Source organism: Sitophilus oryzae, unplaced genomic scaffold, assembly GCF_002938485.1.
Source record: "Sitophilus oryzae breed Bouriz unplaced genomic scaffold, Soryzae_2.0 scaffold_1178_pilon_pilon, whole genome shotgun sequence".
NCBI classification, from domain to species: domain Eukaryota; kingdom Metazoa; phylum Arthropoda; class Insecta; order Coleoptera; family Curculionidae; genus Sitophilus; species Sitophilus oryzae.
Window position 1 is genome coordinate 2,214,783 of NW_022145813.1, and position 22,925 is coordinate 2,237,707.

General features: G+C 32.5%; 1 protein-coding gene across 4 annotated transcripts in view; it reads right to left on the reverse strand.

Annotated features, from left to right (window-relative positions):
* Positions 1–22,925, reverse strand: part of LOC115890971 — a 147,140-nt gene that overhangs the window by 11,569 nt on the left and 112,646 nt on the right. For 2 of the 4 annotated variants that reach the window (XM_030911344.1, XM_030911350.1), the window contains exons 9-19: positions 21,998–22,496; positions 19,608–19,829; positions 17,714–17,804; positions 12,742–12,966; positions 10,846–11,093; positions 10,620–10,794; positions 8,221–8,350; positions 7,884–8,099; positions 7,631–7,823; positions 6,143–6,350; positions 2,805–3,000 (exon numbers count right to left, since the gene is read on the reverse strand). In XM_030911344.1, coding sequence (XP_030767204.1) covers positions 2,805–3,000; positions 6,143–6,350; positions 7,631–7,823; positions 7,884–8,099; positions 8,221–8,350; positions 10,620–10,794; positions 10,846–11,093; positions 12,742–12,966; positions 17,714–17,804; positions 19,608–19,829; positions 21,998–22,496 — 2,403 coding nt within the window. The remainder of the gene's footprint in view (positions 1–2,804; positions 3,001–6,142; positions 6,351–7,630; positions 7,824–7,883; positions 8,100–8,220; positions 8,351–10,619; positions 10,795–10,845; positions 11,094–12,741; positions 12,967–17,713; positions 17,805–19,607; positions 19,830–21,997; positions 22,497–22,925) is intronic. The other 2 variants (XM_030911360.1, XM_030911354.1) reach the window with 2 other exon arrangements.

The window sequence follows — 22,925 nt, forward strand, 5'->3', positions numbered from 1 at the left end:
TCATTGGTTTTTGAGATATTTAAAGATATTTAAATTTGCATGCTGTTATAAAATAGATTATTAACACCCTGTACATTACTTTTCAGAATTAATTCTTGAGTTGAATTTAAACGTAGAGAAATAAACTTTACTGGAAAATGTTACTGCTTTCTTAAATGTATACAGGGGTATCAAAAATTGCTGATCTATTTTAAGGATATATTTTATATAAAAACTTCGTTATTTCAAATACAATACCCTGTATTTTTTACAATAAATCGAAGCAGATTCAAATGTTCTTTCAAACTATATTAGGGTTTCCTATACCTATCTAGCTCAGATTTTGAATAAAGAGCAATTTTTCAATAAAATGGCAACCAAGAGGGCTAGTGTCGTCATGGCAAGTTTCTAGTGACAGTTAGTAGCTATTTTCAAAATCGAAATTAGTTTATGGCTTATTTAAATTTATAGCAGTTTACTTTTATTTAATTTACCTACGATAGTTTAATAAATAATATTTATTAAATATATATTCATTATTCTATCAAGAAAAACGAAGTAGTTCTTTGATTTATTTTACGACGACTTGTAGATATATGGATTTTCTATAAAAGATTACAATTACAGCAAATTCATTTTCTTACTTTACTTTTTTTACTCTTTATAACCACATACCAGCTCTGCGAAATAGGACAAGTAGTTTTTCAAAGGAACGCTTATCAGGAAGATTCCTATTTTTTGATATCTTTGAGCATAAGCTCTTGACGCCAAGAAGCAATTTTCCTTGCAACACAAAATAAAATCACTACAAACATATCCATTCGTTCCGCCAGCCGATACTGCTTTATTTTTCTTGATAAAATGAATACGTACATATTACACTATTGTAAGGTAAATCTAAATAATCTGTTATAAATTATAATTAATAATGTCCATAAACTAATGTCGACTTTGAAAATAGTTACTGTCACTAGAAAATTGCAATGGCGACACCAGCCATCTTGATTGCAATTTTATTTAAAAATCGCTTTTTATTCAAAATCCGAGCTAGATAGGTATAGGAAACCCTAATATAGTTTGAAAGAGCACTTGAATCTGCTTCGGTTTATTTAAAAAAAATACAGGTCGTTGCATTTGAAATAACGAAGTTTTTATATAAAATATATCCTTAAAATAGATCAGCAATTTTTGATACCCCTATATAACTTTTAGGAAGCAATGCCATTTTTCAGTAAAGTTTATTTCTTTACCTTTAAACTCAACACAAGAATTAATTCTGAAAAGTAATGTACAGGGTGTTAATAATCTATTCTATTGTAGCACGCAAATTTAAATATCTTTAAATATCTCAAAAACCAAAGATTTTAAACATATTTAACCTTTATAATAAATGACTTTTTTTGGGCCCAAGAATCTGAAAATGACATAAAATACCAGGTGTTCCATAAGAAAAAGTATAACTTTGGTATGGATCTTAGTTCTGAAACACCCTGTATATTTTAAAATAATTTTAAATTGTGCATATTGCCTCCCCACATATACCCATAAAATATTTTGTTTCTACATCTTTCCGTTTTCGTATAATCAACCGAGGCGAATGAGGTGCGCCACTCTGTATTTGCGATTAATAGAGGAACTTATGGAAATTGTAAAAAATATATAGACTTAAAATTAAAAATATATACAGGGTGTCCCAGAAATAAGTGCAAGTATTTTAACTGGTAGTATAGTTCAATACCAGAAACACGCCTATGAGGGGTTTTTCGCGAAAATTTTTTTTTAAAATTCGGAATTTTTTGAAAATTTTGTTGGAAATTTTTTTACTTTTTATTTAAAAAAAAATTTCTTGGTAATATGGCAACATAAGTAATAGATTAACTTTAGAAGAAAGAAAATCCAGAAATGATCCAGTGGTTCTCAAAATTTTAGCAAAAAATCATTTTTTATTGGAGATTTTCAAAGTAAAATGTCTCAGTTATTTTAGATTTATTTGAAAAACGGTAAAGAGAAAATATGTTTCTTTTATCGAGATCTACCAGCCCTGAAAATATTTGCACTTATTTAGGACTCACCCTGTATATTCTCTTTACCGTTTTCAAATAAGTCTACAATAACCAAGTTATTTTAATTTGAAGATAACAAAAAAATAAGATTTTTTTCTTACATTTTGAGAAACTTCTTTCTTCTAAATTTAATCTACTGCATATGCCATACTACCAAGAAATTATGTTTTTTTGACTAAAAACTAAAAAAAATTCCAAAATTAAAAAAAAAAATTGGCGAAAAAATTAATAATCTTGTTTTCTGGGGTCAAAATATACTACTTCTAAAAATATTTGTACTTATTTAAGACTCACCTGTATATAAGAAAAAATACAACGAAATAAAGTAACATTAAAATGAGTAAAGGTGAAAAAATACACAAACGCTACTGGAACATATCAAATTCATAAAATTGACATCTTAATTAAAAAAATGTTAATTTTTTTTTTAATTATTATTGTCAAATTATTATTGTCAAATACTAATAAATAAATAAAAACATAATTATTTAACTCTTCGAAATAACTTCGAAATTTTGTAACTGAATGAATCAAATTGAAAAAAGATTGAATCTATCAAATCTTTTTTTCATCATTTTATTCAATACAATAATTTACTTCATTAGTATGATGGTACATATCATATATACAGAGTTAAAAATAAGTACATATGAACTATTTTATGTAATATATTTATTAAACATTCCGCAGCTTATCAAAAATTCTTGAAAACTAAATGTTTTTAATTTCTAATTTTTTAATGTCAAAAAATATTGTACGTACCTAAAATACTTCTCTAACAAAATTAAGTGCCGCAAGAAACTACTTTTGCTTCCGTACGGTTTTTGCAGTTCTTGCCACAGTAATTTTGTTTCTTCGTCGTACTGTATCGTGGAAACGCATTTTTCCCATCCTTCAGGCGTGCGCTCTACCACGTTCTTAAAGTCGATGTGGGCAGATAGGCCCAATTCTTCTTCGCCTGAATAAAAAAAATGTAGCTTTAAGATAAAAAAATTGTTTAATGGACTCATTTATGTGTTATATGGACAGTTTGTTAAAAGTAGTAATTAACTCTGTAAACAGAAGAATCTAATAATATGAGAGTTAAAAAATATCAACCTGGTATATGTTATTACTTAATTTTATGAATTAAAATGTCAGACAACTGCCACTTTCAAAAATATATGCTTTAACAGAGTATACTACTTATATTCAGTAATAACTTTGTAACTTTTGTAATGATATACTGGTATCAGATTTAGGGTTCAGAACCGGGACTCGAAATTATTAATTCCCGGTTCTTTCGGTACTTTCGGGACTCGGTAATAATAATTAAAAACATATTTTTGTTACGTGTGAAAGACTTGATACTTTCTAGCGGTCGAAATCAAACTTTTCTAAATAAATAGTGATGCTATCTCTTGCTGTTCTTACTTCTGAAGTTATTTTGAAGTTTCTATAATGTTTATTAGCAATAATTGAAGTTTAAATATTTTATTTTAATATTTAGTATAATATTGCTGAATGTATTAGTTATGTTTTTATTAGTGATGGGATAACTCGAGCGAAAATTCGCTCGAGTACTCGATTATTGAAATAACCGACATCGCTCGATTATGAACGAGCTATGTAAGTGACGAGTACCAAGCGACGAACGCAAGCGATCCTAGAATGAAATAAATTGAAACCCGATTTTAATGTCACCTACTCGATTAAAAGGGTGCGTCTCAAAAGTGGCTCACACCCATTACTTTTTTATTTTTTTAGATAAAAAAATGAGATTTGGTACGTTAGTATATGACATAAATTAGGATTGATTGACGTATTCAATTGTTTTCTGTCACTTCCTGTTTCACCGGAAATGACTACAATTTTTGATTTTTAAATGGCCCCGCGGTATTTTTTTACTTTATTCGATAGAAAATGACATTCTAAATATAATGACGTATCATATGTCAACTTTTGACATATTCGCTTAAAAACAAATAGTATATTAAATTTCAATCTAGAGTGCCATGGCTGTGTTAAAAACACTAATTTTTAATCAAGGAGCCTTGGAAAAATACATTTGATCGTCTAATGTTTTTAGTGTCTTGCCCTGGCCGGTTAAAAGATGCCCAAATCGTATTTTTGATCATATTTCAATTTTTTTCAAATGGAACGAGGGTGGATCATTAGCATATTTCGAAAAAGAATTTTTTTACGAATAATTTGATACCACACACTTGGTACTTCGAGTCAAATTGTCGTTATCAACCGCATGTTACAATTTCAAATAAACCATATGCGAAAATCAAAACTTGACATGTGATATGTCATTCTACTCAGAGTGTCATTTTCTACCGAATAAAGTAAAAAAATACCGAGGGTGCGATTTAAAAATCAAAAGTTGCAGACAATTGAATATGTCAATCAATCCTAATTTATGTCATATACTAACATACCAAATCTCGTTTTATCTGAAAAAAAAAATTATAGGGGTGATCCATTTTTGAGACGCACCCGGTATATTTATCCGTTGCGTATCTGAGAGACAAAATTTTACGACCTACATCGACAATGCTTCGAAATAAACTAAATCAGGTGATCAAGCGAATTGCTCGCCGCTTTCTACTTGCCGTTCATTACCGATAGAATATGTGCCCTGCGCACGCAGCTTACTGCTTGGCGCTTGGCGTTAACGGATACTTACAGCATGCGACGGACAAAAAACCGTATTTTTAAATTTCGTTCGAGTGATCACTCGGTTATTGCAATCGCTTGATACTCGAGTACTCGATTATTGAAATTAATCGGTTTTTCCCATCACTAGTTTTTAATATAATTAAAAATGTTAGGTTTTTTTTCTTATTTAGTTTAGGTTTCGAGGTTGGTTGATGTTTGATGTAATTTCTAAGCTACCTATGTGTTTTCTTTTTTCGCTTGTGTCCATTATTTGTATTCATGTTTAATAATTTGATATTATTTTCATTTGAAACTCAATTTTTTACCGCTTTTACTTTTGAGAACCATCTCTTGCTTGCTAATTGATGAACTCCACAACCGTTCAACGAAAATATTTTAGTACGATTCTGGAAACTCTAATTAATACTACTAATTAGGGTTCAGATCTTTAAGCCATCACAGAACCGGGCCTCGTTAACAATAATTAAAAAATATACTTCTTTGATACTTTCTAGAGGTCGAAATCAAACTCTTCTAATAATGATGCTATTTATTATTGTTCTTACTTCTTTTCTCTTTTGAAGTTTCTATAATATTTATTATGTTATGTTTTAATAGATATTTCATTTTTAATTCAATATTTTAGGGCTTTTGTCTCAAATTCAGTTAAGTTGGTGTTCATATTTGTGTTCATGTTATTTTTTTCATGACTGATTATTTAATAATTTGATATTATTTTCTTTAAGATTCTCAATTTTTTATCCATTTTACTTTGAAAAACCATCCCTTGCTTTCTGATTGAAGAACTGCACCATTGAACAAAAATTAGTCAGTACCGAAAGTATCGAAAAAAATTGGCGCCGGGAGGCACGTATAGCCGCCCATACTAAAATATGTTAATATCTCGAAAACTGCAACTTTGACTGATTTTGATGTTATTACAAATTTTGTTGCAAATATTATTCCTAATCTTAATTTGAAAACCGCGTTTCGCTAGCTACTGTAATTTTGAAGTTACGATTTTTTTAAATTTTTAACCCCCTCCCATACCCCCTTACCAACCCCCCAGCCCCACCAAAAACTAATGGCCAGATTCTCGGGTGCCACAGTATTTTTGTGCCAAATTTGGTTAAAATCGGTTCAGCGGTTTTTGAGTTATTGTGTTACAGACGGACAGACAGACACCATGAAAATATTTTGTATTTAATAACTCATTTTGAGTGAAATTAAAAAACTTTTTTGCTGATCTTAATAGCCTACCATACCTATTGGTATGGTCGGCTAAAAACGGGAAATCCCGGTCCCTAAGAAGCCCGGTACCAAAATTCCCGGTTCCGAAAAACAGCTCCGGTACCGGAAACCCTAATCAGATTCTAATATACCAATTTCAGTTATAAAAGAAATAGAGATATCATTGGATAACTATAATTTTAGGTATTAAATGTATGCAAACTTACCTGGGAAGAGCTGTCTGACGGATATAGCAGGATTGGAGATGAGATTGCTCGGAGGTTTACTCCACAACTCCTGCTCGTTATCCGCCGAATAGTTTGGTTTCAACGATATAGACGGATTCTGTCCCAACTTTTGCGCAGCCAAATCATTGTATTTGTTTATGTCGTATTTCAACTTCCCGCCTCTTGATATCTCCAAAGAATTACCGATCTAAAACAAGTATTCAGTAATATACCGTGCTGGCAACTCTTACTTTTGGGTCGGTATTTACATGTGTGCAAGTAAATCGCATAGGGATCTTATTAAGTCGGAGTGAGAGAAATGTGACGGTGTGCTGTTGCAGCGTTGCCACATTTCTCCGCTAGGCTTTTCCCTATCAAGTAAAGCAAAAGCACGATCGCAAACCGCTTATTTTCAAAAGGCTTTGTTTTCGAAAAGATAACTAGATAAAATCATTAGATATGTTTGTGAGCATCTGAAATGGAATTATAAGGATATCGTTAGGGTGTCCATTTTTTTAAAATGAGAAAACGTCAGTAATCGCGATCAATTTTTTAACATACAACACACGAAACTAGATATTGAAACTTTTTTTTATTTTGAAGTTCGGATGTTTTACAAGATAAGAAAGATTTGATAGGCTTGTTTTTTTTCCATTCAAAAATTTCAAAAAACCCATCCATTTACTTTTATTGCATTGCAATTTTCAGCAATCGTGTACCTTTTTTATTTATCAAGATTTTCACATACTGTCTGTGAAGAAAATATAGCAGAAATAATAAGAAAGTTTTTGAAAAAACTACAATCAATTATTTCTAAAAGATTTCGAGATAACGATTTTTGAAGTTCTAATAGCGCGCCCACTGTCAAACACCAACTCAATTCCACTTATTTTTACCAAAAGTGCAAGTGTTTGTTTCTAACTTGCACTTAAGAATTTACAAGCTATAGGGAAAATTACAATGCCCCGTTAATAAATAAACAAAAAAAGTATCACGAGATTTAATTAAATCGTGAAGCTGAACGCATGATGTACATTCTTCCCTGGAATTTTAACCACTCATTGGGTTTGGGTCGACCGGTCGACCGTGACGAATCTGCTATATACTCTTCCACGTCTCTTAGCAATGTGCACAGTTTCTAGGTTTATTTCATACGTTTGGCAACGTTTTTACTGTTCTCTCTTTGTTCAGTACATAATAAACGCATTGTACTCTTCTTACATATGAAAATCTCGACCCAAAACTAACCTTTGCCAGCCCTTAGTATGCGTTCGTTCTATAAATGTTTGCAAAATAAACCACTAATTCACCACAATACACTAAAATACTTTACTTTTAACAGTGGACGCGCGTTTCGCTAATCATGTTAGCATCATGAACAGATGATTAAATCTGGTTTTAGTCATCATTAATTAAGAATTAGTGTTTTATTTTGCTGCTGTAATACCAAAGGTTCCAACCCAAAACTAAGTAATTATAAGCACTTACCGATTCCATTCTAGGCGTACTCTTCGACAAACCAATAAATTTCTTGGAGTAGTCTTTCTTACTTTCGTTATCGCTAGGACACTCCATAGCTATCGCCGGAATAAGGGTGTTGTAATCAATGCTTGAATATTCATCTCCTTCCTCTGATTGATTGTCATTTGGAATATTTTTACCATCTGCGCGATCGCTAGACCTGCAAATTCGTTTTTAAGTCAGTTAAGAGTTAATTCAAAACTGACAGTTATAAACTTACCCTTCTTCTGTATCTTCTCTCTCATCTCTGTCTTCTTGGCCTTCTTTCCCACTATTACTTGTTTCGTTTGAAGAATTGCGCGTCCTTTTTTTCCGTTTACCGGACTCTTTATCACTTTCTTTTTTCTCACTATTTTTTTCACCTTTGCTCGGTACTACAATGGGTTCTTCAGCTGCAGCTGCGTCCATTGGAACAATATCATTAAAATGTAACAGTCTGAAACATAATAAAAATACATTTTTACTAAAGATTAAACAAGTTAGTAGGTTTTTCATCACTTAAATGGTACTATTGAAAATAGTCAAAGAGAAAAAAAATAAAAGCCTTTGCCACTTACCTTTTCTTATATTCTGTATAAAAGTTAACACTATTTTCTGCCCTCTCCTCTGGGTCTTTCAAGATTATCAATGCAAAACATTTACATAACTTACATACTACTGGTTTGTCTGATAAATAGATAGGAATACCTGAAACAAATAATTTTACATCAGGTATTAACAAAAGAAAAACACTAATTTACCACAATACACCAAAACACTTTACTTTTAATATTGGCTGCGCGTTTCTCTAACAGATAGTAGAATCATCAGCAGAAAATTAAATCTGTTGAGTAGCAGATGATTAAAACTCCTGAGTTTTAATTATTTGCTGAAGGTGCATGGTTAGAGTACGGTTAGAGAACGGCGTGCCTTGTGTTAAAAGTAATATATATATAAAAAAGTAGAGAGTGTTTTATTTCAAATAAGCAAATTATCAGCCATTTCCGTTTAAATCGGAAGTTCCAGAAAATTGATCCAAAAATATTTTAGAATGAAAGGGCACCTGGAAATATTGAAACATTCAAATTTTTCTAAAAAACGTTTAATAAACCAGTTGCTTGAAAAACACTGTAAACCGGGTGCGTCTCAAAAGTGGCTCACCCCTATAACTTTTTTATTTTTTCAGATAAAAAAACGAGATTTGGTATGTTAGTATATGACATAAATTAGGATTAATTGACGTATTCAATTGTTTTCGGTCACTTCCTGTTTCACCGGAAATGACTACTACTTTTGATTTTTAAATGGCACCTCTGTATTTTTTTACTTTATTCGATAATATATATAAATAACACTCTGAATAGAATGACATATCATATGTCAACTTTTGACATTTTCCCATATGGTTTATTTGAAATTATAACTTGCGGTTCGTAATCGAAAATTTGACTCGAAATATCAAGTGTATGGGTATCAAATTATTCGAAAAAAAATGCCTTTTCCAAATATGCTAATGAGCCACCCTCGTTCCATTTGAAAAAATTATGATATGATTAAAAATACGATTTGAGCATTTTCTAACTGGCCGGAACAAGAAACTAAAACCGTTAGATGATCAAATCTATTTTTTAAGGCTCCTTGATTAAGAATTTGTGTTTTTAGCATACCCATGGCACTCTAGATTGAATTTTAAAATACGATTTTTTATTAAGCGAGAATCTCAAAAGTTGACATATGATATGTCATTCTATTCAGTCATTTTCTATCGAATATAGTAAAAAAAATACCGAGGGTGCTATCACAAAATCAAAAGTTGTAGACAAAGTTGCTGTCAGTCATTTCCGGTGAAACAGGAAGTGACCAAAAACAATTGAATACGTTAATCAGTCCTAATTTATGTCATATACTAACATACCAAATCTCGTTTCTTTATCTGAAAAAATAAAAAAAGTTATAGGGGTGAGCCCGTTTTGAGACGCACCCGGTATAGACTGTCCAACAAGCTAGGGAAAATTTCGACAGACGATATACAAGGGTTGTCTTTTATATTTTGCATATACAGTATGTCCCCAGATTGGGTTTACAAGAGAAAAAACCTTTTTATTATTGACATTTTGAGAAAAATGTATTCTTCATAAAATTTTTGCTTGTCCTAAAATGGCTAATCCGTTTATATTTTTCGAAATTTCCATACCGTTTCAGAGAAAATTAAGAAAAACGTGAAAATAGTGTTGAATTTTTTTAAGTCCTAAAAATCAAAAGGCGTTTCTATGGTAATATCAATTCGATTTCATTCTTTGATAGATGGTTACAGAGATAGTTATTATTAATTTTGATTAATGTCATATTCATACATGATACAAAGAAAACAAGGTATGATCGATAGCGGCTCCAATTCCGTTCAGTTTGCGCATATCACCTGTGACGTCATACGCCATACAAAAAAATATCCATTTATTGTTCAAAATTGCCAGTAATAAAAAAAGACCTAAAAAAGGGAACCAGCTTTCTTGAAATTCTCGATTTTCCGACGTTGCTAGATCCTGTACAATTATATTTTTATTAGGGTTAGATTAAATTTGTCAAAAAAGTCTCAAAACGTCCGTTATCGTACGATATTTCTCCGTTGACGTGCTTGAGTATCAAATCTACAATTTATTTAAAATTAAGCTTTAAACACTTTAAATTACACAAACTTTAAATTAACTAAAGATGGCATTTAATTTTGACATTTGATATATGTTGACAGGCGCCTACTATGTTTCTATATGCAAAATATAAACGACAACACTCGTATAAATAATGACAGAAAATAGAATTTATCTCTGAATTAAAATGAGATACAATTGTCACTGTCATGGATCCTGTCATTGGACAGACTATATTTTTAGTAGATACTAGGTATTTGATCTTTATTGGTTTTTGATATTTTTTGACTAAATCCGTTTTTTATTACTATCTACAAATAGATACTTACCATCATCTTTCAAAGCCTCGTTGAGTTCCTTAACCTCCGGCCCCAAATAATGTATGTGATTCCTGGCCAAGCGCCTCTTGCACATGGCGCACACCATCAAATGTTCTAAGGCAGTGAAGTGCTCATCACAAAGCGGAATCGAATGCAGACCGGGATTGTCCAGATCGATATTAATCTGTAACGACGAAATAGATACATTTAAACAAATACATCTACGCATACGTACGTTGAATTGTGATCCCCTTACCGCTTGGCAGATACTTTTTCGCATTTTAATGATCCACTTGCGACGTAGGATATTGTTGGAGACGTTGTTACAGCCGAGCACGTGACAATGGTTCTGTCTGGGTCCGGGCGCGACCAAAGAGTTTCGTTTTAAGGATTTGTTTATGTAAGAGGGCGAATTTGATTTGCGATCCACGTGTCTGTAGCAGGCGTCACATAAGCACGAATCTCTGGTTAAGTGTTTTTCACCTTAAAAATAAAAAGGTTATTTAGGATTAGGTATATTTTAAGTTACTATCTAGAAAGTTGATTATGTTTAAACATTATTTATTTATCGACAATGTTGTTGCCTGAATTCCATCCATACAATAATATAACTTATGAAATTTACACTTTAATATTTTTCAGAATTTTTTGACGTGATATCAACAAAAAAGTATCTTAATATGTGACCTATGTATATTATGTACAACCATTGACTAACGTTACGTCAAGTATCTCCGTATTCCCCCTAAAACAGCCTCTACACTATGCGGAGAACTCTTCGAAACAGGCCTTATTTCGTCGCTCAACTTTGTCGTATTTCGATTTATTTCCAGTTGTCTTGACCCACTTCGGTTTACCTCGATCTACTTTCGATTCTTAAAAGCGACTGAAAACTACTCGTGAGGAAGGCGGGGGGTATTTTTTGGCGTATTTTGTTTTTTGTTTCGTTTTGACCTATTTCCAAAACGTGGCGGTATCTGTACCCGAGGCAAAAGATTTTTTTTACCGTTAGCAAAAACAACACGTAAAAACAAACAGAACGTCAACGGTTTCTTGTAGACGTATCTGTTTTAAAAAAAGTAAAGTGTTCTCGAATAATTAAATTTAAATATTTTAAATAGTTTTTTCTTTATTCTTTGTTTTTTTTTGCTTCCGACGACGGAAAGAGATAAACTTTCCGAGACGTTAAGCAATTTTTTCTTTGTTAGGCAAATTTGTATAACTGTAAACATAAGTTCTGACAAGCAGTGTCCGTTTAGGTTTAACGCAGAAGTGTTTACAAAAAATAACTATTTTATTTTGTAGATTTCCTTGCAGTGCAGTGGCGAAATACCCATAAAGGATTTTCTAAATATTCTTGTGTAACCTAGAGGAATAGCCAATTTAATCTACCATCGGTAACTGTTTTCTAAATACACTGTTTCTGATTTTTCATACCAGTTTAATATAGTGGTATTACATTACACTCCATTACAAATTAGCAAAATTTATTCATACTCTATGTTTACTTATTTTTCTGAAGCCACAACTACGTTTGACCTTGATTGCTTCGTGCTATTTCCAGAAATGTTTTGCGAAATGTTTTACGAAATATTTCCAAAAATATTTCGTAAAAAAAAGTAAAGTAAATATTTCAGTTAATGTCTCCTTTTTGCTGCCTGGGCTAATCTGGACGGGGCCTACTTTGTTTACGCGGAATTCGAACCGGGTGCTCGGCCATATCATGGTCAATGGCCTACCGACTTAGGAAGTGTCTAAATCAACTCTGACTCACGAGATATCCGATCTCATCCGGCCTGGAACCGGCGTGAATGAGCAGTGTGTATCAATAGATTTTACACTTTTCCCTTGGACAACAGCACGATACAGAGTTTCAAACCGGTCACCCGTCCATCCACCAGTATCCCCTTACGTCGCTTATCTTCGGTGTTCTAATGGGAACCGGTGTTTCAACGTAGCTAGACCGTTGCCCTATTTCGTAAAACATTCCGGGGATAGTGTAGAGGCTGTTTAATAATTTAGCAGTCTTTTGCCGTGCTTTAACTATCTATTATAGAACAGGTATGTAACTAACTTTTTTATAAACTTCATTAAAAAGATAATGAACTATTCAAAAAGAAGATTAACTTACTTGCAAGAATTTTATTTTGTCTTTCAGTGCTCTTCATTTGAGCAATGTGACAGGGCGTGTCAAACAGTCCAAACTTGCCGAAACAGTACGAACATTCGTCCTTGCAAAGCCTGCCCGGATGGATGCTGAAAGAACTCGCCTTTTCCGGTATAACCAACGATTTTTCCGGATCAGATTTATCGGTTGGTGGCGGTTCACCGTCCGAAGTGTGTTCACTACTTCCATCTTTATGAAAGAAAAATATAATTTCAAAATTATTTAAAATAATTGGATAATGAGTGTATAGCACGTCCGGTGAGAGACTACGTGACCTTTTGAAAAGACTACGTCGTTTTAATTAAAAAATATATGTTTTTTGTTATATTTAGAATGTCATATGTTGAAATGGTATAGGCTTGGTGCATCAAAGTTGATTTTAAAAATTTCGACAGCAGCGCTCGTTACGGCAGAAATCAGAAGCTTTCGACTCACTTGAATTCACGCAGTCCTGATTACATTTCATGTTGATCGCATTAAAATATGTAATGTTAAAAAATAAACAAAGTCATCCTACTCTGGGTGCCTGCTCACCAAAGGATAGAAGGCAATGAAAAAGCAAATTATCTAGCTAGAAAAGCAGCGAACACTCCACTAACTGGACCAGAACCGTTCTGATTTCCAAGCGGAAACCAACTAAAGGCGGAACTCAAGAACTTGGGAGACTCCATCCGTAACCTGGAATGAGAATCTTGCAACGGTCCAAGACACTCGAAGAAGTTTCTGAGGGCTTACGACCAAGAAAAATCAAAGATCTTCTTGGATTTAAATAAGAACAATCTTCGGATTGTCACGGGGTTTTTAACAGGACACTGTCTCCTCAATGAACACCTCAGTAGACTGAAACTAAGAAGAAACGGCAAATGCAGATTCTGTGGGGAAAATGGGGAAATACCAGAACACCTCATCACTGAGTGCGCCGAGACGACAACCATTCGTGCCATGAACTTTGGTACGACTGATATTGGAGATGGAGAACTACCCTCTGTAAAACCGTGCCAGATACTGGCTTTTGTCAAAGCTCTGGGACTGTATGATGAGTTATAACTCAGGAAAGGGGGACAATAGATCTGTAAGGTCACAGTGATTAACCCCCCTCCCACTCATTCTAAATTCCAAATGTTAAAATCGTGGCTTTGTCATAATATTTAAGTATAATAGTTTTTACTAAACGTTCTCTAACCCAGTGTGAGTACATATTATCAAAGCAAACCTTTGAAGGAGGGTAAAAGGACAATAACTCACAATCTTTAAGTTGTTTAATTTAAAAAAATTTAATGCGTAAAAATGGCCCCCCTTGCTTTTTTAAGCATTAAATTTTTTAAATTAAACAATTTAAAGATTGTGAGTTATTGTCCTTTTACCCTCCTTCAAAGGTTTGCTTTGATAATAGTTTTTACTAGCGCTGTTATTGAAACTATAAACCACTCAGGTACGAGGTTTGTGTGATGTAACGCAGTTCCGGGTAGTAAAAATTAAATGAAAAAGAACCCAAACTGGGCGTCGGGTTGTGTTTTAAAAATTTCAAATATCAATAAAATTTCCGAAAAAAATGTTAACACGCAAAGAAGAGCGTAATTACGTGGTTCTTTGGTGCAATACCATTCAATAATTCAACTCTACCGGATATTCAACTCTCCCGAAACAACATTTTATAGCTTTACAGCTTTTCACACCGATTTGATCAAAAGCAAATATGGATTCAAGCAGTTCGACGAAAGAAGTGAGTACAACAAAGTACCCATTACATAATCAAAAAATTAAATAGAGAGGCTTGTTCCAACCCGCCGCAGAACCGTCACCGAACGATCACGCTCGTGCGCAGTAATTCAAATGTGTTCCAATCGAGATTTGACGGTTATCGGACGATCCTATTTGCGTACCAACCTACCGTGGGATCGTTTAGTTACGATTTCAGAACGGTAATTTCGGTACATGGTCCAAAGAAAACTGTTTGGGTTGACTTGCGCATTAAAGCATATTGGCAGGGATTATCGATTTTTAACAGCTGATTCTGGTCCGGCGTCCGGCTGTTGCTTCTGTCTTGGTTATTTTATACGAATTCGAATACGTGTGCGTTATACTTTTGCTTGTGAGTTTGTATGGAGTAAATGGTTCGGAAATTTTAAATTGTATACTTTCATAATTGTCTATAGATAATAATTAAGGATGAGCGACGATGGTATGACTGATATCCTTACCTCCACTTCAGTTAGTGACAATTTGGAGTTGCTGTCTTGTGAAAGGGTGAAAAATGAACAATATTTAGGTAAGCTTTAATCGTATTTTCCTGTTTCCTCGAACAAAAACAAAAAACCGATTGATACACGCACGCTTGACACTTTTGACAGTTCCGAAAACAATCCACAAAGCGTTCCAACGTTGATACTTTTTGCACCGTCACGAAACTATTCGAAGTCCGCGCATGCTAACAAAGTGCAAGAAAACCGATTCGAGTACGATTTCGAAACGATCGTGAAATGCTGGTTGGAACAAACAGATTATGAGGATAAAATATAAATTAATCAATATTAGTAGTATACTTCTTTTTAATCAACTAGTGCTATTTTTCTACGAATGTCTTCTAAAATTGTAATTTTGTACCTTTAAAAAATTTCGTTATAGCCCAAATAGCCCCAGTTATGTCCCAGCAGCAAAACCGGTGTTTAAAACTATGCTCGCTACCGTACTTCAACTCATCTAAAAGGTTTTCTTACCTTGAATAATCAATTATAATACAAGTTAGACCTTCTGAAGATATCAAAATATTTACTTTTTTATTTTTATGTTTAGAATTTTCACAAATTATACTTTCTAACATTTTTAGAATACTTATATAACAAATTTTTCGTGTATTCCTTATTTAAATCCGTGTATTTGATTCGTCCGCTGTTTACAGTATTATCCGATGGTGGCAGCACCGACGGAGAATATACCAAGCTTATACCCTCTCACCGCACAGACTATACCTTAAAATATATGTTTAAATTTGGGCATTTCAAGCATTACCCAAGAAATCCATCACCTGATTAGAATGATACAAGCTTTTATATCCGTGTGCCATTAATTAATTTAATAAATTAAATAATACCTAAATACTTAAAATGTAATTGCTATAGTAAAAGAGAAAGATAAACCATAGTTTATTTTTATGTTTTCTTTTATTTTTTAAATATAACGAAATATAAGTTCCACACAGTCGAAAAAAGAAACCGCGCCGCGGTAGGCTTGGAAATGAAGATCGCTGTTCTACAGGGTGGTTTGAATTGTATTCGGGAAACTTCGGCAACATCTTGTGCAGATATACAGAGTGCAGCATTTACCTTTGATTTTTTTTCAAATAATTTCTGAACTAACGTCGATATTTGTACTTGTAGGGGGCGCCACCTACATGTTTTTTTAACTGTTTTGAGAAGTAATAACTTTGTGGCCGTACCTGTATAAAATCACTGAGTGACTATTTTTTTAAGTTAATCATAATTTTTTCTAGATAAAATACGATAAAACAGTTTCTGTTGGATCTTTGGCACAAAAACATTTCAAATTTTTATTTCAGACTAATATCTATCCAGTCAACATGTATAATATATTGACTTTTTCGATTCCAAATATCTTGAGAACCATTACTCGTAGCGATTTTTACTATGAGACCTTTTTTATGTAAAAAATTACGGATAACAACGTAGTGTATACAGGTATGGACAAAAAAGTATTACTCTTCAAAATAGCTAATTTTTTTTAGCTATTTTAAAGAATAATAAATTTTTCATGACTAACTTAAAAAAGTAGTCACTCAGTAGTTTTATATTAGGTACGGACACAAAGTTATTATATACTTCTCAAAACAGTTAAAAAAGTGCATACAGTATGTAGGTGGCGCCACCTACAAATAGGAGTGATATTGACATCATAATCATATCAAAAAATACCCAGATACCAATTTTCATCCAAATCTTTAGTCCAAATCGACATTAGGTCAGAAATTATTTGAAAAAAAAATCGAAATAAAAATGAAACTTCTACATCCTGTATCTCTTAAACGGAGCATTTTAGAAAATAAATTTATAAGGACTTTTTTACTTATTTTTATCTGCAGAATATACTGCCGTAGCTTCTCCAATATAATTATACGTACCACCCTGTTCCAGGCCAATTTGACGCATTTTTTTCGATCATACAGTACCTACTTTAAATATGAGAAAATATGAAGTACGTATATCATAATAATGTTAACCTTATGTTTGAAAAAATTGAAGAAAACTTTAAATTTTGTAAATATTCAAAGCAATATACTGAATTTTTCCACTGACGAATGAACTTGTTTCTAAAAAATTCTAACTAATTGAAATTATATTTATTCCTAGATATTTATAGAAGCTTGTAGAAATAAATCAGTTATAAAGATTTCTTGAAAGAGTACAAGGTTTAAATTGAAAAGAAATTTAGTTTGTAAAAATATTACTTATAAAAAAAAGAAAAAATAATGAAAAAAGTACTTAAATATTAATAACATATAAAATTGAAAATAAATTGATTAATTTATAAATAAAAGAATATTATGTTAAGATTATTTTAGCTAAATCTGTCATCCAGTAAAAGTACCCATATTTACATATTGTTAACACCTCTTATGCCATTTTACTATCAAAATTAGAATAAAAAGAACTAACTGTACTCAGATTTTAACTACGACAGAATTATAATAATTAAATTATTAATAATGTTATATAGCTGTGTTGGTAATCACAGCCTATTCAGTACCAGCTAACCAACATATAGTCCTTTACATTAAAATGTGTCGTTTGTATTATGTAATTATATTCTGAGCTCCATTAAGGCTGTGTTAAGGCATATACGTGAAGCTGGATAGTTGCGCACTGAATAAGCTATGTTTGTAATGTATAAAATATTTTGAGCCCTAAACCTGAATAATTACCCATGTTAGATCGATTAGAATAATGTGATTTTCGATGCGCACCAGCTGTATCAGAAGAATCTTTGTTGTGTTTCCATGAAGTGGAAGCACCCTGCAATAAAAAAATACAAGACATAAATATCGTTATCTGTACAGGGTGGGTCAAATTCGACGCTTTTAAATGGAAACACCCTTTTCTATAGGAGATAGACAAAAACTAATATCGGTATCTGGAGCTCAATTTTTGTCAAAAACATGATGGTGAAAACCGCATATCGATATCTGTTACCGTTTCGGAGTTACGGGGTGTTTTTCAAAAATATGCATTTTTAATAAATTGCTGTAACTTTTTTGCTATGGAAAATTTTGTATTTTTATGAAAACATTTCCAAAGTACCTTTTTACGTAGAATTTAATGGTTTAAGAATACTTTTTTTAATTAATAATTTAAGAATTATCAACAGAAAATTTGATTTTTTATATGGGACACCCTGTATATTTTTAATTAACTGTAAAGAATTTAAAATTACCTTTCCAAAAATATAACACACTTGTTATTTTACTCAATTCCTCTTCGAGATATAGAGTATATAAAAATTTGCCCGCTTTAAATGAGTAGGATTTGAACGGCACTGGCTATAATGCAAAAAATTCAAGCTGTGAGCATGAAAATAATATTTGTTATGAGAGATGCAGAATTTTATAACAATTTAAAATATATTTAACCAACATCAACACATTCAAACTATATCTAATAACAATAAAAATAAATAATAGCAAACCAAGACATGAGATTTTGCTACAGGTGTTCGACATATCGACCGTCTTCTGTTATGGACAGACGGGGCAGTTTTTGAACATTTCTCGCGGAATTCATTAACTCAGTGGGGGTGAAAGATACCCTCTTATAACTGCTAAGTATTTCTAATTCTTGTCTAGATTATACGGAATAAGGAACCTTTATTCTTCCGCAAATATATCCATAGGATTAGATCCATGGGAAGTCAGGCGCCCTCGACGGCCAAAGTTTGGGATCTTGGTTAGTTATTCAATTATTCTTGAAATTGGCTGCAAATATTTGCTGATAACTTCAGCGTTCAGAGTCGTCTTGCTGGAAAAATATGTTTTCGAGTTCCATTAAGGGCATATCATCAATAAGGGATCCAAAGCCTACTAGTTAAAAGTGGCGAACTTTTAAAATTCTGTATTTCGAAGGGGATTATAACAAAATATCAAGTGTGCTATATTTTTGGAAAGGTAATTTTAAATTCTTTACAGTTAATTAGAAATATAGAGGGTGTACCAAAGAAAAAATCAATTTTTCTGTTGATAACTCTTAAATTATTAATTTAAAAAAAATTATTCTTAAACCATTAAATTCTACGTAAAAAGGTGCTTTGGAAATTTTTTCACAAAAATACAAAATTTTCCATAGCAAAAAAGTTACAGCGATTTATTAAAAATGCACATTTTTGAAAAACACCCCGTAACTCCGAAACGGTAAAAGATATTAATGTAGCGGTTTTCACCATCATGTTTTTGATGAAATTTGAGCTCCAGACACCGATATTAGTTTTCGTCTATCTCCTATAGAAAAGGGTGTTTCCATTTAAAAGCGTCGAATTTGACCCACCCTGTACATACAGGATCGCTAAAAAGTAATAAAAAATGGAGGGTATTACTCAGATATTGCTCTTGGTATACGAAAAAATATTTAGGCATCCATTATGCCAGAAAGTTCTCTTTGTTATTCTGACAATACTGTATCAGTTATATTTGTCTTATCTGAAGAAAAATTACAACAAATGTGTTTTACTAAGATGTCTGATACTTGTTTTCTGTTAAAAGGAAATGCAAAATATTTGATTTGATCAATAATTAATCAAAATGAAATATGCTTTTATATTATTCTCACCTCTTTCATAATCTTGTATCCATCTTCGGCAGCATTAGCGTCATCTCCTTTGCTTTTATGTTTCTGCAACGTCATTTTCAACGAGTTCTTGCCTTTCTTTTTGTTAATTTTTATCACAGTTTTCAGAGTTCCTGTATAATTATCGTTTTTAGTGTTTGAAGTGGAGGCCTTCTCTTTGGACTTTTGTATCTTCGCTTCTTTTGCTCTTTGTAGACCGAGAGCCTGAAATTGCAACAAATTAAAGAGATTGCACTGTATATAATAAAATTGAATTAGAGACTTTATTAAAAACTTATCGGAACTTGTTAAAACTTCAAAATAAATTTTGCAAAAAATAACTACACTATATTTGATATCAATTAAACTTTTAGTTACGTAATCGAGGGCGCGATTTTTAAATTCATTGTTGCCAACCATGGATATATTCGGCGCCGGGCTGACTAACTGGAATTTAAATTTCGCGCCGGGGATTCAGGTGGTAGCTCTGCTTAAAAAATGTCAAGTTACCACATTTACTTATTTATTTCCTGATATTGTCATTCATTTTGACACTTTAGTTTTGTATTACGAGTTTTGGTTTAAATAAATAGTGTTGTGATACTTTAAGCTTAAGAATGTTTACTAGCAGACCTTGCAGTCGAACATTGCTCATTTTAGAACCTCTTTTAGTGCGAAGTGTACAAGATAACTTAATAGCCATAAAAAGTCATGGCAACTTTATTAGAATATTTTGAACGGTATGAAGTAATGGTCCTTTATGTCCCTTAAGTGATGTTAAGAAGGTGAGTTTTGTTGATGTAAATAATAACTGTTTATATATTTATAATTAATTTATTTGTTTCCTAAAATATTTTGATTAAAAGAAAATATGTAAAAGTGGGCAACGCTGTGCCGGTCAAGCTTAATCACGTGACTAAAAGTTTATTTGATATGAACTATAGTTGATATTTGCCAATCTAATATAACGTGTTTCTAGCAACTATTGCCAACAGTTTAAGTATAGTATTAGCGTAAAGAAAAACTATTAAAGGCAGGATGACACGGTCAAAGTTACTTGGTGCACGGCAATCTAACCTAACCCATATAACTGTACTTATAATGCTGCGCGCGTCTCACTTGTACGCTGCTTGTGTAGTATTGACTGTTTGATCAAAGTCGAGTTGGAAGGCTTTTTAACATCAAAGTAAGTAGACTTCCTTCCAACTTACTTGGCTGCTACGAAGCCGTTCAACACGACTTTGACAAAAACGGTTGATATCATCACAGATTATACAGATTATAAACTTTGTTTTTTCTTTATTGTTTTTATTTTTGGTTCCAATTTTCGGAATCGGGCACTAGTTAGGTTACTAGTTTGCGCACATAGCACGCCCACTTATGGCCTCTAAAATTGTGCACAGCGCCTGACCGGCACAGATATTAGAGAGATATCGGAAAACCGAATAGCGTCTTGCAGTATTTACGCGTACCTTAACACCCGCTAATCGTTACCGCCTGACGTAATTTGCGGATCAATTACACCAAGCGCTATTTCTAAATAACGTTTAAAAATTGCTTAAATGGGCATGTGCGGGTATTTGACAACCGGGGCCGGCCGGCGAGATCTTTTATTTTAGGTCATGTTTGAATTGTTTTGAATTATTACTTTAGTTTTATTAGGTAATTTGATATTTAAGTAGCTGGGATTAGTTTTAATTAAATAAATATGGCCTAAAATTCCACCTCTTCCAATATTAAAGAACCTATAAGAGGCTTAGGTTTACAGCAGATGACGACTTAGCCCTTCTAAGAGAATTTGTTGCTTGTTACCCTAAACCCACTGGCAGACGTTGAACAATAAAGCACTGTAGCCCTTTAGTTTTAAAATACCTAGTAAACAAAACAATTTCAAAGTTTTAAATTCAAAGTTAGGTTAAGTTTAAATAGCGGATGCGACGCGAACAGAATTCTTTCCTATCCGATAACTATAAACGAAGAGAGTTAATACCTCCTCACGTAAAGGAAATAACACCTGGCCTTATTAACGTCCATGCCCGCTATTCAGTTTAGCGATATCTCTCTATTACGCTGTTTATTGTTATTTTACGCGAGTTTATTTTTGCGCACAGGAAATTTTACTCATTTGCACATCGTCATAAAAAATAATTTTCGTACCACGAATTAGGGATAAGATTTTTATCTGTATACATATAGTATACCTAATCTGTGATATCATACAAACAGCGTAAAAGTAAAGTAGATTAAATGAAGTACAACCAGGCTTAGCGAAAAAAAAACATTAAACATTGAAGAAATTACACTTAAGAGTATTTCTACTAATAAGTGTAAATTAGGAACTGTTAGCACCTAACGATAATCAAAATAAAGCAGAAATGATTTGACTAACTTACGTTCAAAATATTTTCTTTTTGTGCCAATTCCTCCGGAGATTCTATTGCAACTTCTCTATCATCTACGTCTTTATTTTCAATTTCAGTACGTTCAATATCACATTCGTTTTCAGTCATTTTTGCTCCCTCCAGCTGCTCAACTTGCACCAAGTCCGTATTTGTTACATTTTCATTATTTACCGTATCATCTACTGTATTATCCACTAATTCTTCGTTAACGTCGGCTTCCACAGCCTTTTCCACTGCCTGCTCCACTTCTTTTTCTTCCACTTTCTCTACTTCTTCGAATTTCTCTTCATCTTCGAATTTCTCTTCTTCTTCGAATTTCTCTTCTTCTTGGATGATATTAGTCTCTTCATTATTTGTTTTTTCTTCAACGTCAGTTATCTTTTCACTAACATTTGCGTCGTCCACATGCATTTCATTGACATGATCATTTTCCTGCGTTACAATTTTACTAGACTCTTGTGGCTGTTGTTCTTCATTTTGATCTGTCTCCCTAATAAAGTTATATTAAGAATATAAAATATAGGTATTTTTTAACTAAACTGAAATTGATAGATATATAGGGTGGTCCGAACTGTATGCCGGAAACTTTGGCAGCATATTCTGCAGATAAAAATAAGTAAAAAAGTTCGTATAAATGTATGTTCTAAAATGCTTAGTTTCGGAGATACAGGGTGTAGAAGTTTCATTTTTATTTCGATTTTTTCCAAATAATTCATGAAGTAACGTAAATCTTTGGATGAAAATTGATGTCTGGGAATTTTTTGACATGATAAATTTGATTTTGATGTCAATATGACTCCTACTTGTAGAGGGCGCCACCTACATATTTTTTAACCGGTTTGAATAGTAATAACCTTTAGTCCGTACCTGTATAAAACTACTGAGTACAAAATATACATTTTCGACGATTTTTAAAAAA